This window comes from Lathamus discolor, chromosome 14 (genome assembly GCF_037157495.1).
Source record: "Lathamus discolor isolate bLatDis1 chromosome 14, bLatDis1.hap1, whole genome shotgun sequence".
NCBI classification, from domain to species: Eukaryota; Metazoa; Chordata; class Aves; order Psittaciformes; family Psittacidae; genus Lathamus; species Lathamus discolor.
In genome coordinates, this window is record NC_088897.1 from 11906076 (window position 1) to 11923220 (window position 17145).

The 17145-nt window shown below is 44.7% G+C and overlaps 1 protein-coding gene across 1 annotated transcript; it reads left to right on the plus strand.

The window, feature by feature from the left end:
* The first annotated feature begins 5787 nt into the window (after positions 1-5787).
* WSB1 (WD repeat and SOCS box containing 1) lies at positions 5788-14348 on the plus strand. The gene is made up of 9 exons (XM_065694291.1): positions 5788-5927; positions 6500-6668; positions 7586-7854; positions 8633-8764; positions 9072-9172; positions 11334-11506; positions 11897-12010; positions 12627-12734; positions 13265-14348. Exons 1-9 carry the CDS (start codon positions 5888-5890, stop codon positions 13422-13424), a joined length of 1266 nt encoding a protein of 421 aa, XP_065550363.1. The 5' UTR covers positions 5788-5887; the 3' UTR covers positions 13425-14348.
* The last annotated feature ends 2797 nt before the right edge of the window (positions 14349-17145 follow it).

The window sequence follows — 17145 nt, forward strand, 5'->3', positions numbered from 1 at the left end:
TTGTGCCATGCACTGGAAACGGATAAAGATACAGTCAGTGTTTGCCGTTTGGCCCCAGAGGTGTAAACAAGCTCCTTGTTGAGTCCTCGTTGGAGTTTGTTTGCTCACAATCACTCCCACTCTCTGGGTTTATGTTCTAAAAATTGCAGAGGAATGAGATCATTTTGTGCATCTACTTTTTTCTTCCCCTTGCAAGCGGTGCCTTTCCCACAGCATCTCGAGATTCTTACTCATAATACTATAAAGCAGCATTTTAATTATTCTGGATGACTAATCAGCTCAGGCTGGATTATCACACTGCCCCAAAGGATAATTCAAGGTTATCACTGCCTCTCCCTGCCATTCTGTTTCCTTACTCATTTATTGTATAACGGGTCAAAAAGAGAAGAGGATTCTCACAGGAGAGGAAAACCAGAGAGACCTTGTGACTTCAGCACTGACTGGCACTTTCTGGCTTCTCTCCTGGGTGATCTCATAGAAAGGGCAAGAGTTTGAGTCACAGGAAGAAAGCTGGAGGCCTGGACTGTCACTAGGATGAGACCGGGATTGTTGCCAAGTCTATGGCTGTGCCTGACAAGCACCATCACGTGGTGATGCAGCGTTACTCCCTGCAGCAGCATTACACCTGCATCAGTCCCACCACACCAACCGCAGGACAAACCACCCATCCCGAGTCCTCTCCTCTCGCAGGGGCTGCTCTTCTGCACATGTGTGAGGGTGCTGAATGGGCTGCTTTTCTTTACCATTCCCACATGGTATTTGCATTGGGAGAGGCAGGGCAGGCTCCAGCAGTGTGCCCTAACACTGATTCTCGCCTGAAGTGAAGCACCAGCTCAGGAGAGCTGCTGAGAGTATCCAGAACCCACGAAACTCAGCACCCATGTGAAGCTCCTGCCATCAGCTTCAGGAGGGATAACAGGGTAGTCCCTAAGTTGAAGTGCTGGCCGTTTGCTCTGGAGGAGTTTTAGCTGTTCAGGCTGTTCAGGCTGTGGTAAATCCTTGATCTTCAGTCTGAGTTTGCATATCCATCTATAAAACAATGCTAATATTATCCAGCAGTCAAAGACACTGTGAGCTTTAAGCTGTTAAGCCTCCATTTGCCTCAAACTCTTCTCTGTTGCCCTCTGCACACATTCCCTGTAGCAACAGGCCTGGATATGAGCCACCCAAGTATTCCAAGCGCAGTTCCACATCAGCTCTGGCCCATCTCTCATCTGTGAGCAAACACTCTTTATCTACAAGCAACCTGCTCTTTCCCAACCCCGCCACAGCAGGAATGCAGCTCCTCTGTTTCCAGGCAGAAGCTGTCAGACCCAACCCTGTAATTCCCTGACATGCCAGTTTTTTCTGTCCTTATGATATTATTGATCTGCTTTACAGACTGTAGGTGGTCTGTGCCTTTCATTGTTCCTATTAAACTCAACTTGCTCTTTCACAAATTGCACTTACAGACAATGTATTGAAGTTTACAGTGACGCCCTGCATGCAACTGATTTTCTCTCTGTGTAATCCTGCTCGCTCAGTGCCAAACAGAGATTTCATGAAAAGCAAAACCTATTCTTCCTACTGTAAACATGGTCAGCAGTTGATTGCTGACTACATCCTATGTTCCTCTGGAGCCAGAGGAACGCCAGTCAGCTCAGTAACATTTTTCACTTCACAGCGGACAGGAGCGTCATTCCAAAACTAGGGAACGCCAGAGCCCAAGTGCTGGTGCCCGTGGGGCACTGTGCTCCTCTAGCAAGGAGCCTGAGCTCCAGACAATACAAGTGACTGGCAGCTGGGTAAACCCAGGCCAAAGAGGAACGGTATGGTCTGGAAAGGATTTTTCACAGAAGTGGAATAGCTGTGGTAAAGGTCAGTGACTGAGATTACACTGACATAAACCAGGCTGTGGGCACAGTGGCCTCGAGCAAGGCTGAGCACCTTTCTCTGCATCACAGGGACCCTTTTCTGTTATCCTCATCTAGGACAGTTCAAGTTCGAAACCCTCAGCATGACCTTCAGCTATCGGAGATAACAGCTCCTGCAGCTTCAGTGGGTAAATTTAGCACAGATGTTCCTGGAAGCAGCTCCCTTGCAGGGCACCCTGGTGAGTTTACAATGAGGGATGGTTTTGAACCTGAAAGGAATAACCCCCAACCTTCATCTCCCTTATTCCAGTGCAGCGACTCATCATGAAGGGCTGAACTCACCACACACACACGAAGCCATCTGCTCTGTTTATTATACCCAAAGATGTGGTCCAAGAATTATAAAATCCCAAAGAGACCAAAAGAATGCGAATGACTGCAGTCTATCTCTGCTATTCCATCTGTGCAACTGCTCCACAGTGTACTCATCTAGCAGACCTTTACAGATTAACCCCTCAGGTACCAGACATGCATCAATTTATAGCCCCCTACAGAAAACTAATTCTAATTTCCACAATAAGCCACAGGGAGTAAAAGCTACAGAACACTGGGGGAGAAGGGGACAGAGAAGTGGCAGAAGTTTTCCAGTGTGCACTGGGGCAAGAGCAGCAGCTAATCTGTCTGGGGACTCTGATGATGTTTTCTCCTCTAACTTCTCACCATTCTCTCCACTGCAATCCCTTTTCCTCTTCAACTTTCTTTGCCTTCTCTTCCTTCCATTCTGCTTTTTCCTTTCACCTTCACTTTTTCCTCCACAAACTCTTGCTGAACTTTCTCCATCCCAAGGAGGCTTCTCAAAACAAGCAGGAGTTTGTGAATTATTAACAGTGTAGACCACAAATAGTGTAATATTTAATGACAGCCAGACCACCAAGATGCATGCACTGGTGCACAGATCAGCCACCTTGGTCTTAGTGTGACTGGCCTTGTTTGCTCCCTCACCTCTCATTTGTCAGGAGTGCTTTATGGAATGAGAGCTGTGAGGAGGGGGAACATAACTCATGGCCTGCAAAAGCACCATGGGCTTTTCTGGTCCTTTGGATCTCACACTTGCTGTGCTGATCTCCTCCCAGAGCTCTGGCTCTGCAATCCAAACCCCACAGCTAACAGGAACTGATAGCCTCGGGGGGCCCTGAGCAGAGTAACCTTGGTGGGGTGTCTGCTGCAAGCTGAGTGGGGAACAGCACAATGAGAACTTGGAGATCTGAGGGTTCACACACCGGAACGAATGGCCTTTCAGTGGTGGAAGCCTTCCAGCAGGAAGCCATAGCAATGGAAATGGAGCACAGCAAACACACTGCAGATTCTTGTGAGTAGCTAAAAGACAGGCAAACACCAGGGCTCATTTTACAAACCTCAGGTAATCTTACAAGGGGATACAAAGAGAAAACAGCACCCAAACCAATTGCCGTAAAACCAGCACAATCCTTTATCTGGGACGTGCACTAATTCCAGATGCCTTTCCTAGTGCAGTCTAACTACTGAGTGAGTCAAAAAGACTTCAGCAAAGCTGATTAAGAAACACACAATCACAAATCAGTTACAAAAATCAAAGAAGAAAAAATAACTGAAATTAGTGTAACCAGATTCACCATAGGACAATGTGAAAGAAGCAGATCCCGGTGCTTCAGCAGCCTGGGAAAGAACTCCATAACCTGGATCTTGGAGAGTATTTCCAAGGCAGGCAGACAACAAAAGTCCTTTCATTTGTGAAAGCTTCTTGCAGTGTGTAAAGTCTGGAGGCAGATGCACCGAGTGTATTAGCCTCCTCCCAGCTGAACAACACTGTGCAGGCTTGGCAACTGCATCTGAAAAGGAGGATCATGGAAAACACATAAATCATCCCGGAGTCATGGGGCAGACTTGCAGGCCCCTGCAGCATGTGACTGTGCAGGGTGTGCAGCTGATGCCACCCTCGATTCCACAGCTATGCCTCACCAGGGAGAGCAGGGAAACCATCCAGGCCCACTCGGCCAGGGTGCTGAGCAAGGGAAGCGTGGGTTCTTTATCTCCTCTTTGACTGAATCTTACCAACCAGAATGGTTGGGTTGGTGGCTTGCAGCAGATCCCAGCTTTCCACCTCTCCTCTGTGCTTCAGGCACAAGAGCCCTTCCAGCCAGGCATGAATATAGAAGTGTCTCCAGCACAGCCTGTGGCACCAAACACCTTCTAATAAGCTTGCAAGCACCTGGGAATTCACATATCACAATCGGTGTCCATAACACACAAAACGTGGACTGGGAAGTTCAAGGACTGGCATTAGGACTCCAGTGCTGTAAAGGCTGAACAGTGTAACTGCTGGAAACCCTCATTGTCTGAAGGTGTATTACATTAGGTTAAAATATACTCCTCTGTTACACAAGACCAGATTAATGAGTGAATCGTCCCTTTTGGCCCTCAAATCTATTACGTTAATGAGCAGAAAGCACATGGAGGAGGAAGCAGCAGCTACTAGAACAGTACTTACAGAAACACAGAGACTGAAAGACATAATAAATTGCCAAATACTTTGCTTAAAAACTAAACCAAACTAGCAAGAAGTGCTAACACTCCCCCAGAGCTGCGTAACCCAGCTGCTATCTCCCCCTGGCTACACCAGCCCCAAGGTAAGCAAACAGAATCCAGCCTCATCCTGGCTATGTGTGAGGCTCAGACCCTCAGGAGGAATCTTACAACGTGACTCATCTCAGCTCTGGCCTCGCTCAAACATGCACAAGTTATGAGTAACTGCAGAGCAGCATTTCACAATGTTCACTGGCCACAAATCTGCCTTGTTATAAGAAGCTGTTGAGGGATAAAGTGAAGATAGGGCTCTTCTATCTGCAGGCAGCAGAGGATTAATAGAGCAGGATCTTGCTGCTAAAAAGCAGTGTCAGATTAGTGCTGTGATGTGTTACCAGGTTTATACAAACCAGCATTAATCCATGCTGGTGTTTGGGCCACCAGAAGTATTCAAAACTTCTTCCCTCTCCTGTCTTTGACATCATCTCGCTCCAGGATTGAAGTCTGCTCTGCTGGCCTTGCTTACATAAGGGTGACTTCTGGGTGTTGCTGCAGCTGAAGAGCCAACCCATGCAGCCATTCCAGTGCCTCTGCCAGCTTGGCCACTACTTTGGAATGAAATCACTGTTATTCTCTGTAGTTAATTATCTGGCTCTGTGCTTTTCTGAAGTCCGGAGGAAGCAAGGAAGAGTCACCTAGTCTAGAGGAGGAGAGGACTTAGATATGCAAAAGGATGAAGAAAGAGGAAAAGGAAGGGGATAAGGGAATACACAGATGTTAATACAAAATCACACAGAGAAGGATGTGGCCTTGGGGTTTCTTTCTCCAAGTTGTTATGGACAACTCCATTAAGTTAACAGTAAATTCAACGATTTATCACAAACCAGACCTTGCTGGATTTAGACACTGAATTACACACATTAAGAAATCAACACTGAAGAGTGGGAGACTCCCAAGAGTTTTCCAGCCCCTGCTTAGGGAGGATGCAACCAGGGGTGCACATCACCATCCTACACACATTCCGCAGGGAGCTCACACAAGCTTTTGCGTATCTCTTGGTTTATGTGTTGCCTTGCAGCCCCATGGTCAAACAGCCACCAAGGATGTCACAACCAGCTCCAAAGATAATGGAGACAGCCTCTATCCAACTCGCTGCGGCAGGAAGGTCACCTGCTGCTGGCGGGGCACTGAAGCAACACAAGACGTGCCTTATGCCATAGGCGGTCCCCCAGCAGTGCACACACCGCACCCCATCAGTAACCCTGCGCTAAAGCACCCACAAAACCCCGGTTTAGCTCAGATGCGGGCCAGTGCCGGTGGGAGGAGCCAGCGAGGGCGCTGCCGCCGCCCGCCCCGCCCCGCGCTTCACCCTCCGCCGCCGCCGCCATTTTGTCCCAGTGCCCGCGTCCCGGTGAGCGCGGTCGGTGTCGCTCCGTTGCAGGTCCCGAGGCGAGCGCAGGGCGGCCCCGTAGATGGCCAGCTTTCCCCCGAGGGTTAACGAGAAGCTCATCGGTGAGGCGCGGCTGGGCCGGGCGCGGCGGGGCGGGGCGGGCTCAGCGGCTCCGGGAGCGGGGCCGGATCGCGCCCGGCCCTGCGGGGTTCCGGCGGTGCTGCGGCGGAGCGGGGCCGGGCGCGCCCGGGCGGCGGAGCGGGGCGGCGGAGGGTTACACAGCCCCGGAGCGAACCGCGTGCCTTATTCGGGGCTTCCGTCGGCCGAAGGAGCGGGCACAAGCTCGTTCAACGGCACTGAGGTGACATCGGTCCCTTCCCAGGCGCTCTCCCTTTCTTCCCGAACGGAAGCGCAGGGCGGCGGCGGGGCCTCGGTGTGTTTTGAGCTCTGCTTCTGATAGCGACATGAGCCATTACTTACACGATGATCAGGACATTTTAACGCTGAGCTGCTGCTCTGCAGTGACTCAGTCCCTCTGGCAGCTGAGCTTTTCATTGGCTATAAGTGAAACACCTTCCCAGTGACATGAAATTAACATGCAGTAAAAGTCAGACACTTATCCCGTTGCCAGGTTCCCTTATAACCTTGTGAGATCTGTCAGGTTTTAAAGCAGGAATCTCTTGTGTTCTTTCAGCACGATCACGCACCGTGGGAGAACTCCTGGCCCCAACTTCTCCCTTTGACAAGAAGTGTGGACGTGAAAACTGGACCGTGGCGTTTGCTCCGGATGGATCCTACTTTGCTTGGTCACAAGGGCACCGCGTGGTGAAGCTGGTCCCATGGTCTCAGTGCCTTAGGAACTTGTAAGACAAAACTACCTGGCTTTTCATTCACCCGAGAAGCTTAACAGCTGTCTCCTGTTGGGAAGTTCTTGACAGATTTAAACACATGTAGTGGCTTTTCAGGCTTGGGGAAAGTAACAGCTATTGGTTTATCTCTTCCTCTGAGGCCAGTGAGAGAAACAACTGTACTGCAGCCTCCCATAGGCTGTGCAGGAGGGACTTGGTGTTTGATTCAGATGCTCTTAAATAAGAGAAAGTTACAGTGAAAAGGGATGGAAAGACTCGGGAAGAGCTGGACTTTTAAATTTCCTATCAGAAAGCTATTTAGTTTTTAGGAATTCGCTTGAAGGCAAACCCCTTCCTCATTAGAATGCAAGGAAGGTCCAAAAGACACATTGTATTTTCACTTTTGGGTTGTGTTTTAATGAGGTCAGGAACCAGCACGTGCATTTTTGTAGCTGGTTACATTCCCCTCACAGCAAATCCCACCTCCCCTTTCTGTCTTCCCTCTTCTGGTGAGGGGTTATTTGGTTTCCATGATCTGGTCACAGTATCCCTTATTGTGGAAGTGATTTGCGGGGAACTTCCCGCTCATTTAGCCCAAAGTCTGGAATTTTCGTAACTATTGTTTCTGTAAATGCTTTAAAAATACTATTTTCACAGTGGGTTAGTTCATGCATTGTTCCCTGCAGAGGTAAACAGGGGTAAAGAAGTACTCGTTTTATATTGTGTAAGAAAGCTTCCAGGCGCTAGTTATAAGACAGTTATAATAAAAAGCTGCTTTTGTAAATTGACATTAAACCCACACCATTATAGATCTCCAAAATGTACATTGCAGCAACTCCCAGATTTCAGCACATCCTAAAGACCTCTCTGTTCTATTTCTTTCTCAAGATACCTCATGCCATTGCTGGTTTTCATTTGTGCTTGCTCTGCAGCTTGGTGCATGGCACAAAGAATGCTGCCAACTCTCTCGGCACAAGACTTCCAAGGCAGAACAGTGACAGTGCTCAGAAAAACAAACCCTGTGAGCATATCATAGACTGTGGAGACATCGTCTGGAGCCTGGCGTTCGGCTCCTCGGTGCCGGAGAAGCAGAGCCGCTGCGTGAACATCGAATGGCACCGCTTCAAGTTCGGGCAGGACCAGCTCCTCCTGGCCACGGGCTTGAACAATGGGCGCATCAAGATATGGGATGTATACACAGGTAGAGTGGGAGAGAGGAACTGTTACTAGTGCACAAAGTGACAGTGAAGTGCCATCATTCACATACAGAATGAATTGGGAATTGAATCTTGAATACAGATTAATCTAAAAAAAGCATAAACTCCTCCAGCCAGAAATGTTCAAATACTGCTGGAGGAAGGAACAGATTCAGGTCATGCTTCAAGATGTGAGTGACATAAGGTGAAGCTTCATTGCTGCAAAATGGTTATGTATGTGATTGACTTTGTGTAATGGTAGTTTACGCTAAAATCTGCCCTGGATTTTAGTGGTAATATACTTTCAAACAAAAGAAACTTTCAAAAGCTGAAGTTGCTCTCTGTTCTTGAGTATGTGGAGGGATTATGTTAATGAGAACCTTTTAAAAGTATGTAACTGTTTAAGTAAGAGACTGCATTTGAGATGACGGAGTCTCAAGTAGCTGGTGGCACAGCTGCTAGGCTGGGAGAGAACTCCTCAGCTTTAAAGAAATGAAACTAAAGACTGTTGAGTAATTTACATTGTGTTGTAAATTTAAGCTGAGAACAGAGATGTATATCAAAAGACAAGACTTGGCTTATTTCTGAGGCATGTGGGCTTAGTGTAGAAATTTACTAGCTTTCCGTATCAAGAGGCAATTTCCCGAAGAGTCTGAAAGTGCTTCCTGCTGAGGCAGCATTTCTACAAAGACCACTGGCTTTACTTGCTCTAATTTTGTATCCATAAAGCATTGATCTGAATGAAAAAGCTGTCCTTCATTTGGAATTGTGGTGTTTTAACAGGAAAACTCCTCCTTAACCTGATGGACCATACAGAAGTTGTTCGAGATTTAACCTTTGCCCCAGACGGGAGCCTGATTTTAGTGTCTGCATCCAGAGACAAAACACTGCGAGTGTGGGACCTGAAAGATGATGGTAGGAATTCAGTTTATCTGCTGCAATATGTAGGAGAAATAGCCACATACTCTTCTCTTTTATTGCTATTGAAGTTAGGTAAAAAATCACTTCTCTTTATCACCCTGTGTGTTCTGCTGAAATTCTTTGTGTGTCTCCTAAAGGTATAAACTGGTATCACATTAAGTTAAGAGTGTGCAAAGTGACTTATTTGAACAGGGACATGGGATTTAAAGGCTGCATGACAGAATTTTTTTTTTCTCTGTAAAATGCCTCTGCAAGATGTGTGATAGTTAACCAATTCTTATGGGAATACCTGTCTTTTTAGGAAACATGATGAAAGTGTTGAGAGGACATCAGAACTGGGTATACGGTTGTGCATTCTCTCCAGATTCCTCCATCCTCTGTTCAGTTGGAGCTAGTAAAGCAGTATGTGTCAGAGTTCCTTGTTCATTAAATCTACTGAATTGAGTGCATAATCATTTTAAATCTAAGTAACATCAAGCTTGTGCTCGGTGTCATGAACTTCTAATGTTTTATGATGATGTAAAAGTGCATGAAATTAAACAAGCAAATGGTGCATCGAGACACTGATTTAAGAATTGAACTTGCACTGCTTTTAGCTGCAGAAACTGTAAAAGTTCTTTGAGCAATAGTTCTGCACATGTTCATAGTATAAAACCAAAGACTAAAGCTTCCAGTGTTAAAAGATGCTTAGATTAATGCATAGAACTATTTTGTTATTGATTTTATCCTTTCTATCTCCTAGTCAATGAAAGGGGCTTTTCAAAGTCTGAGCCAGGCATTGTGTCTCCCATTGAACAAAAATGTTTCTACCTGTTTTCCAATACAAATGGTCCTCATGTCTAAAGACTAGAATGAAGAGCAGCATACTGGTTTTGTTTTCACCCCTATTCTAATGCCCTGCTAGAGAACTGAAAGCAGTGCAGGTAAAGCATGTATGCCATAAGCTGCTTTTCTTGGCACTGAAGAATTAGGATAAAAAAGAGAGGGTAATTCAGTCTAGTGGCAGGGGCATTGTAGGTAGTTTAATGAAGCCTAGTGATGCTGAATAAAAAGCACAATTTAATCCTTGGATACTACTTTATATGGGTGACTGTTCAAATGCTTTTTATACTTTAAATTCAGTGCAGACTTGGTAGAGAATAGTTGAGGTCTGGGGTCTGTTTTTTCTTTAGAGCAGATATGGATGTATACATTGCTGTCTTTAGGCTGTGTGTTTTCCATAAGCTTCTTGCTTTCCCTGTCACAGGTGGTGGCAGCAATATTGGTGTGATTGAGTTAAGCTGGCACCACTCACACAGGAGCACAATGGTGTTAGCTGGGCAGAGAGTGGCATCTCTGGCTACCAGGCTGGGTGCGAACTTTACCGTAGGACGAAGTAACCTTGCCTTCGGCTGCAAGGTGTCCTGTACGTACGCAGGTGCTGGTTGATGTCCACCTTCTGCTTTCTTTCTTTCCTTTTTTTTTTTTTTTTTTGTTTTTTAATAATTTTCACAGCAGTGAAACCCCCTGACTCCTCAAACTTAGCTTCCACTTGTATGGAATGTTGGGGTCTCCTTGGAGAAATTGGTCAACACCTTTATAACAGACCGTAAATGGGTCGGTTTGAGGAAGTACATGAGGCACTAAGACTGTTTGCTTTGTTCAAACATATACATTTATCCAAGCTGTCAGTGTTTAATCTGTGCAGTAAAAGTGAGTCAGGGACATCAAGGACCCTAATGAGCTGTTTAGGGACATAACATCTCATGCTAAAGTCTTAGTTTTCTATGAAATTATGCTGCAGTACATAGTTCATTCCTATTAAGTAATTCTGCACAGTGTTGATTAGCCATATTATATCTAATGTATAAGTGCATGTAAAATCCCAGAATACTATCAGCTTTTATTGATTTTTATAATATAATAAATTACCTGGATAAATTGTAATATTAATGTTGTATTTTACTGTTGACTTGATTTAAAATGCATAAATCCTTTCTAATAATGTGGTTAGACTTCCCTGTTGTTTTGCCAAAGACATGACTTTTGGCTGTGAAAATTCTTTTTGCTTGCAGTATCTGTTTCTCTTCCTAGGCTGACGTTGGTGATCCAAGCCAATTGTAAACAAGTGATCTTAAACTCAAAGGGATGCCACTGGAGTAACAATATGTTAACCTTACATTTTCTGTCTGTATATTTCTTACAATTTTGGTAGTTACAAAAAGAGGGGACTGTAGAGTTTAACCCTATTTATTTCTGCATATTTTAATAAAATAGTTCTGTAATACATGAATTTCAGTAAGCTACATGGTTAAATTGAGTTGCCTTTATCTTATATTTTGGCTTATTTTGTTAATAACATTTAACAAACCTGAGTTAGAACTTGCATGTCTGCTTTAATTATTTTTATAAAACCCTTGATTTTAATCTGAGTATGACACTGAGCATATTCCTTAATTGTAGTAATTCATAATGCCTGATTTTAATATAATCCTAAATAAGACTAGCAACTATACTTTAAAACAAAGTAAGTGCTTCCCTGCAGCTCTGAGCAGAGCTATAACATCAGCTTATTTAATTGCAGGTTTTTCTCTGGGATATGGATAAATACTCCATGATACGGAAACTGGAAGGACATCACAATGATGTTGTAGCTTGTGAGTTCTCTCCTGATGGAGCTTTACTGGCTACTGCATCTTATGATACCCGAGTCTATGTCTGGGATCCACATACTGGAGTTATTCTTATGGAGTTTGGGTAAGTGAAGCAGTCAAATCTGGGAGCTTTCTTCTGGGGTGGAGATGACTCCTGAAAATTAATGGATTTATGTGTCTAACTGAAAATCAGACTTGCGAAAAATCTAGCAGCGGCTGATGGAAATCCTGAAGTGTCAGAGCAGTGAAGATCATCTTTCTATCTGAGAAGGAATGTAAAGCACTGATGTTTTAATGTGTGCTAATTTAAGCATCTTCAACAAAGCTGAAGTGTTTGGTACCACAAAACTATAGTAGTTCAGTCTCCACTGCTGATTCCATATAGGAGAAATCAGTCTGGTTTTTCTGCCTCAGCTTTGCTAGCCAGGGCTGAAGGGAACACTTCCTAGTCCTTAAGCATTTCACTGCTAACTCAGTGTCTCTCTGTCTCCAGGCATCTCTTTCCTCCTCCTACTCCAATATTTGCTGGAGGTGCAAATGACCGGTGGGTCAGATCAGTATCTTTTAGTCACGATGGACTACACATTGCAAGCCTGGCTGATGATAAGTAAGTATGAGGAAAGGTTTTTACTCCTCTGATTATTCCCAGATGATGCGAACTTTTAAATACTAAGTCGGCTTTTTGGGGTTTAAGGGAGAAACAACTTCCAATGGTCTTCGTAAAAGTAGCTGAGTTGTCTGGTGTATGTTAATGTTCACTCTGAATGTAGAAAGACATGTATAGAGTAGAGGACCTGAATAACTCAAGTGTGTAATAGCTTAAACAAGGAAGAGAGGGGTTGTAAGCAGTGAAAAAAGTAGATGGAGTTACTACTGCATATAAATCTTTTTTATAGTAGTAGATTCCAAAGTAAAAAAGTATTGTGAGATCACATTCAACTTCCACTAACACTGCAGGTAGTATTGGAAGAACTGTATTTCAGCTTTGAGGGCAGTCTTATTCTAACTGGTGGGGTTGAAATGATTGAAGAAATACAGATCAAGGTCTGTATCAGGAATGAAGAAGTCACTAGTTTTTCAGGCCAAATCTGAAACACCTTGTGTGCATATGAAAGTGTTTATAAGCATTCCGTGAGCTCTGCTGCAGACTCATGTAGTATCAGAGGAAATACTGAATTAAACATCTACTCTGATAACTTATTCCTTTGCTCTTCCCTTGTCAGAATGGTAAGATTCTGGAGAATTGATGAAGAATACCCTGTACAAGTTGCACCTCTGAACAATGGGCTCTGCTGTACTTTTTCTACTGATGGCAGTGTTCTAGCTGCAGGGTAAGTATATACTGGGGTTTTCCTTCCTAAAATATTAAGGTAGTACAGAGGATTGGGAACATTGGCAAAGTGTTGTAAACATCTTCAGTTGTGACAACTGAAAACCAGGTTGGAAGCACCAAGTTGCATTTCTGGTACTATTTGTTTAAACATGCCTGGAATAGCAGTAAAATCAAGAAGCTGATAAACTCGTTTCTTATCTCTGAGAATAAATAAGAGACAGACCCACAAACATGTGGATTGGCAAGAGACCAGTAGATAATCAAGGGCAGTTGCTGTGTTTCAGGTGATGCCCTCAGTAGCTGCTGGAGGATCTGCTCAGGCCTGTCACACAGATAATCAGAAGTGGCTTACTGTGCTGCTGTAGCTTAAATGAAGAACTGGCATCTAGTATAACTGAGCTGGAACAGCCAGAACCAAGCACAGAGAGCACAGAGCACCTTCCCCCTAACTAGCAATGTAGGAGAGCATTTGTACTAAGCTGAAGTCATGCAGGTGGGATAATCTTGGTGGGTTTTGTTTCTGTGCAGGACACAGGATGGCAGCGTGTATTTCTGGGCAACTCCAAGACAAGTTTCCAGTCTCCAGCATCTGTGTCGCATGGCAATTCGCAGAGTGATGCCCACCCCCCAGGTCAAGAACTTGCCCCTCCCATCCAAGGTGGTGGAGTTCCTTTGTTACCAGATCTGAATCATTAAAATCAAACTGGCAGGGGGCCCAGCTGCTGAAACTGGCTGAACACATTGAAGAGGCCTCAGACTTTACAGCCTTTAAGCTTAAAACTCTACAGGTTTTCAAGAGCTATTTAAAGTGATACCTAAATCTATTTTGTCAAAATGCCTGACAGGTAAATTTTTACTATTTATAGAAAACACAGTAGAAGTATTCCTGGTGTTCTCAATTTTCTAAACTGTAACTGTGAAAACATGTACATATATAGACATAAGCTGCTACATGTTAGCAATGTACCTTTAAAAATTGCTTTTGATTTTAATGTGTATCGTGTATATATTGCTTTGATAGAGCCATCAGTTGCATCCATGCTATTAAGTGGAGGGATATTTTCTGGGACACTGAGCTACAAAAGTATTGACTTATAGGCAGAGAGCAGTTAAGCTTCCTTATGTACATTGGCTGGGGAAGCTGATCCAGATAGAATTCATGCTGGTTGATGTCATGAGGAGGTACAGCCTGGCTTTTAGTGCAATGTATGGTGAGGGGAAGTAGGAAAGAGAAGGGTTGGAATACATCTAATGTAAACCCAGGAATGTTGGCTGTGTATCAGCTCAAGTTCTATAGCAGCAAACCAGGTTAAATTCAGTATTGGGCAGTGTGAAAGCAATTTCCTTACATGTCTGAAAATCTAACTACTGTATCATTGCCTGATACTTGGTCTGTAATGAGAAGTAACAGACTCGGTTTATTATTCTTCAACCCTGTAATACCTCTTCAGGGTGATTATTGGTTAATGGCCAAAGATAAGCAAAATACTTGGTTTTGCCTTCTGTTATTTATCTGTACCTGCAGATACAAAGAATGTATGCATTGCAGAAAATGCCTCATTATATATTTTTTTTTGTTGAATTTTTTTATTAAAAACTTGTATAAAAAGTTTCCTGACACTGTCTGGTGACTGATGGATCAACACTATCCACCTGCAGCAGCTGTAGTGGGGATCTGCTGCTGCAGGACCCTCCAGAGTTCTCCTTTTCAGGCCACAGCACACTGATTGTGGTGAAACTCACTGAGCTACAGTGAGATCTCACAACCTGGTATGTGGGCAAAGGTTAAAAGCAGATGTGGTGCTCGTGTTCCCCTGCTCTGTGGGAAATGGAGTTTGGACTGGTGGTCACTGGCTGTCCAGGGGCATACCCTGGCCATGGCTCTTCACTACCTGCTCTCCCTCTGTGCTGCTTTGGTGAGCCCCAGCCCTACTCTCCAGGAAGATTTCCCTGCACACTGTTTCCAAACACCATAAGTCAACTTCCACTTTCCAAGGTACTCTAGAACAAAGCCAATGGACACAACTTCCTCAGGAGTTAAAACCTGGCTTTCAAAGACACAGAAAGTGTACATGTGGCTACTCCATGACTCACTCCTTTGGCACAATAATTTTTGCCTAATTAAAGCAAGAATTTCCCTCTTTCTGTTTATTCTAAATATATGTATGATTAAGACAAGGCTTCTCATACACTGCCCACGTAAAGGAAGAACTGTAAGTTCTGTCCCCTAGAACTCTCTCAACTTGAACATAGATATGGGTGAAGAATAGCAAGCAGGCACAGAGTTTTCTGCAAGGGAGCTTCCGTACCTCCATAAACAGTCACTCAGATCAGCTCGAGCACTGCACACTCTGCTCTGTGCTCTCTGCTGGGAGGTTCATTTGCATTGTCCCATCAGAGACCTCAAACCAAAAAGCACCTCTTCACCAGCATCACTGTATCAGCAAAGATTAAATAGATGGGTATAGACTGTTGTGATTTTAAAGTATGTACTTAGCTCTGTCCAAGTAAGGAAATAATTCTACAACCTTAGAACAACACACAGAAACTGCCAGGGCCATTACCCTTCAGTGTAAAGTAGAAGTGAAGGGAATAACCTGTACCCTGTAATGTTATTAAGATGGGTGGAAGTGGTTTGTGAACTGAAGTACACTTTGCTGCAACCAGTCTGGCCTCATTAAAAACGGCTCATAAAGAGAAAATCTGAAGTGAGCAAAGCAGCACCTTTGTGGTGTTGGTGGCTGTTAGCTGGGGCTGAGCAGAAGTGCGTTTAGATCCGGCCACAGCCATCTGGAAACATGCTCCGTGTGGCAAGTATTTCTGCGGTGAGTGTAATTAATGTCTACAAATCCTTTTGCAATCCTCTGCTGAGACATGCTCTGGGTATTAGAGCCAACAAAGTTGACAGGAACAGAGCAGAGGGAGCCAGAAGCTGTCCTGCAATACAGCACCACACTGGAACACAGCTCCCCAGGGCAGGCAGCAAAGGCAATTAACAGGAGAAGGATGATGCAAGAGCCTGCAGAATTTCCTGGCAGGAGCGGAAACATAATGTGAGGGAAGAGAGAAAGACACAAATAAATGATTGAGACTCACTGGCCCAGAAGCTCTTTTAAAAGGCAAGGGTGTTGAGAATACAAGGGTGATAGACAGAGGAAATCAAAACAGGCAAGAGCAAAGTGGCAATTTGTAATTCAGTGAGGAAGATTTTGGCCATTTCCTCTGTGGCTGGGCACTGCTACTAGAAAGGCTGATGGGCTTTCATTTTTCTTGTTACTGCTTATTAAATCCATGCAGCATTATAGAACAGATGTTTCTACTGGGGGCATGTTGTACTATGTGGAGTACTAACTAACCTGCTCTGTTCCTCTGCCTGAGTACAGTAAAGCCCCAGCATCACTGTGACACTTGACTCTGTTCTAGGACACCTATATGTCTCAAGCCCTGGTTGACAGAGTTAGGTATCTTCAGGACATTAATCGTGGTTGAGAAGTGCCATGATAGGTAAGTTACAAAGCTGCTGGTATCCCTTGTAGCATTATCCTTGCTCATAGCACTTCCTGACAGACCTGGATGCCTGAGCAGCACAAACTTTATGGACTGAAGCTAGTTATAACTTTGATAATAACATTTCCAGAAGCATAAAACCCCACAAATAACTTACAGAGGAGCTGCAGCAGGCAGGTCTGGGGATCACTGGTGGCCAGCATGCAGTCAGCAGAGAAGCATCTATGGAAAAGCAGCTCTCATGCAGAACACAAAATAAGGCATTCCCTAGGGAAGCCCTTCCCTAATAAAGGCTGGGTGGGAGGAACTGAAGAATTAAAGGTGTAGGGAAGGAGCTTCTTCAGGAGGATGCAATTTGGGCTTGACTGCAATTAGGCCTGCTCCCGGCTGGTACCAATTCCCCCCCAGCTCTTCTTAAGTGGCAGCTGTCAAGGAAGATCAGGGGAAAAGGCAAAAGAAGGAAAGAAAAAGGCAACCTGAGCTAACAATAAAGCCCCTGTGCCATGATCCAGGAAGGGACAAGCATGGAGCTGAGTGCTTTCTGTTTTGGGGTAAACTCTGGCTCAGGCAGGCTGGGCAGACGGATGCTTTTACAGCCCAGTCCTTAGCAAGCAGCTGCGACTGGGAGTGATGATGGAGTAAGCAGGAAGGAGCATTTCAGACAACATGCTCCTCTCGTTTCCAAAGGAAGTCCCATATTCTGCTGACCTGGAAAAGTCTGTGCTTTAACTGCCAAAGTCTCTTTCATGCAGGCACCAAAATTATTAGGTTGGATTCTCACAGTGTAAATACCATGAGAATAAACAGTTTTTCATCTGAAAATCCAGCTCCACATAGCTTCCTGCGAGCTCCATCCCCACAAACCATCCTTCTGGCCTTCAGACAAGGAGCAGGAGAGCCCA

Excerpts from the sequence above, each read along its gene's own strand:
- WSB1 (XM_065694291.1), top strand. The coding sequence starts at position 5,888 with ATGGCCAGCTTTCCCCCGAGGGTTAACGAGAAGCTCATCG. Across the intron at positions 9,173-11,333 it reads CAGTTGGAGCTAGTAAAGCA|GTTTTTCTCTGGGATATGGA; the intron begins GTATGTGTCAGA and ends ATTTAATTGCAG. Across the intron at positions 12,011-12,626 it reads GCAAGCCTGGCTGATGATAA|AATGGTAAGATTCTGGAGAA; the intron begins GTAAGTATGAGG and ends TTCCCTTGTCAG.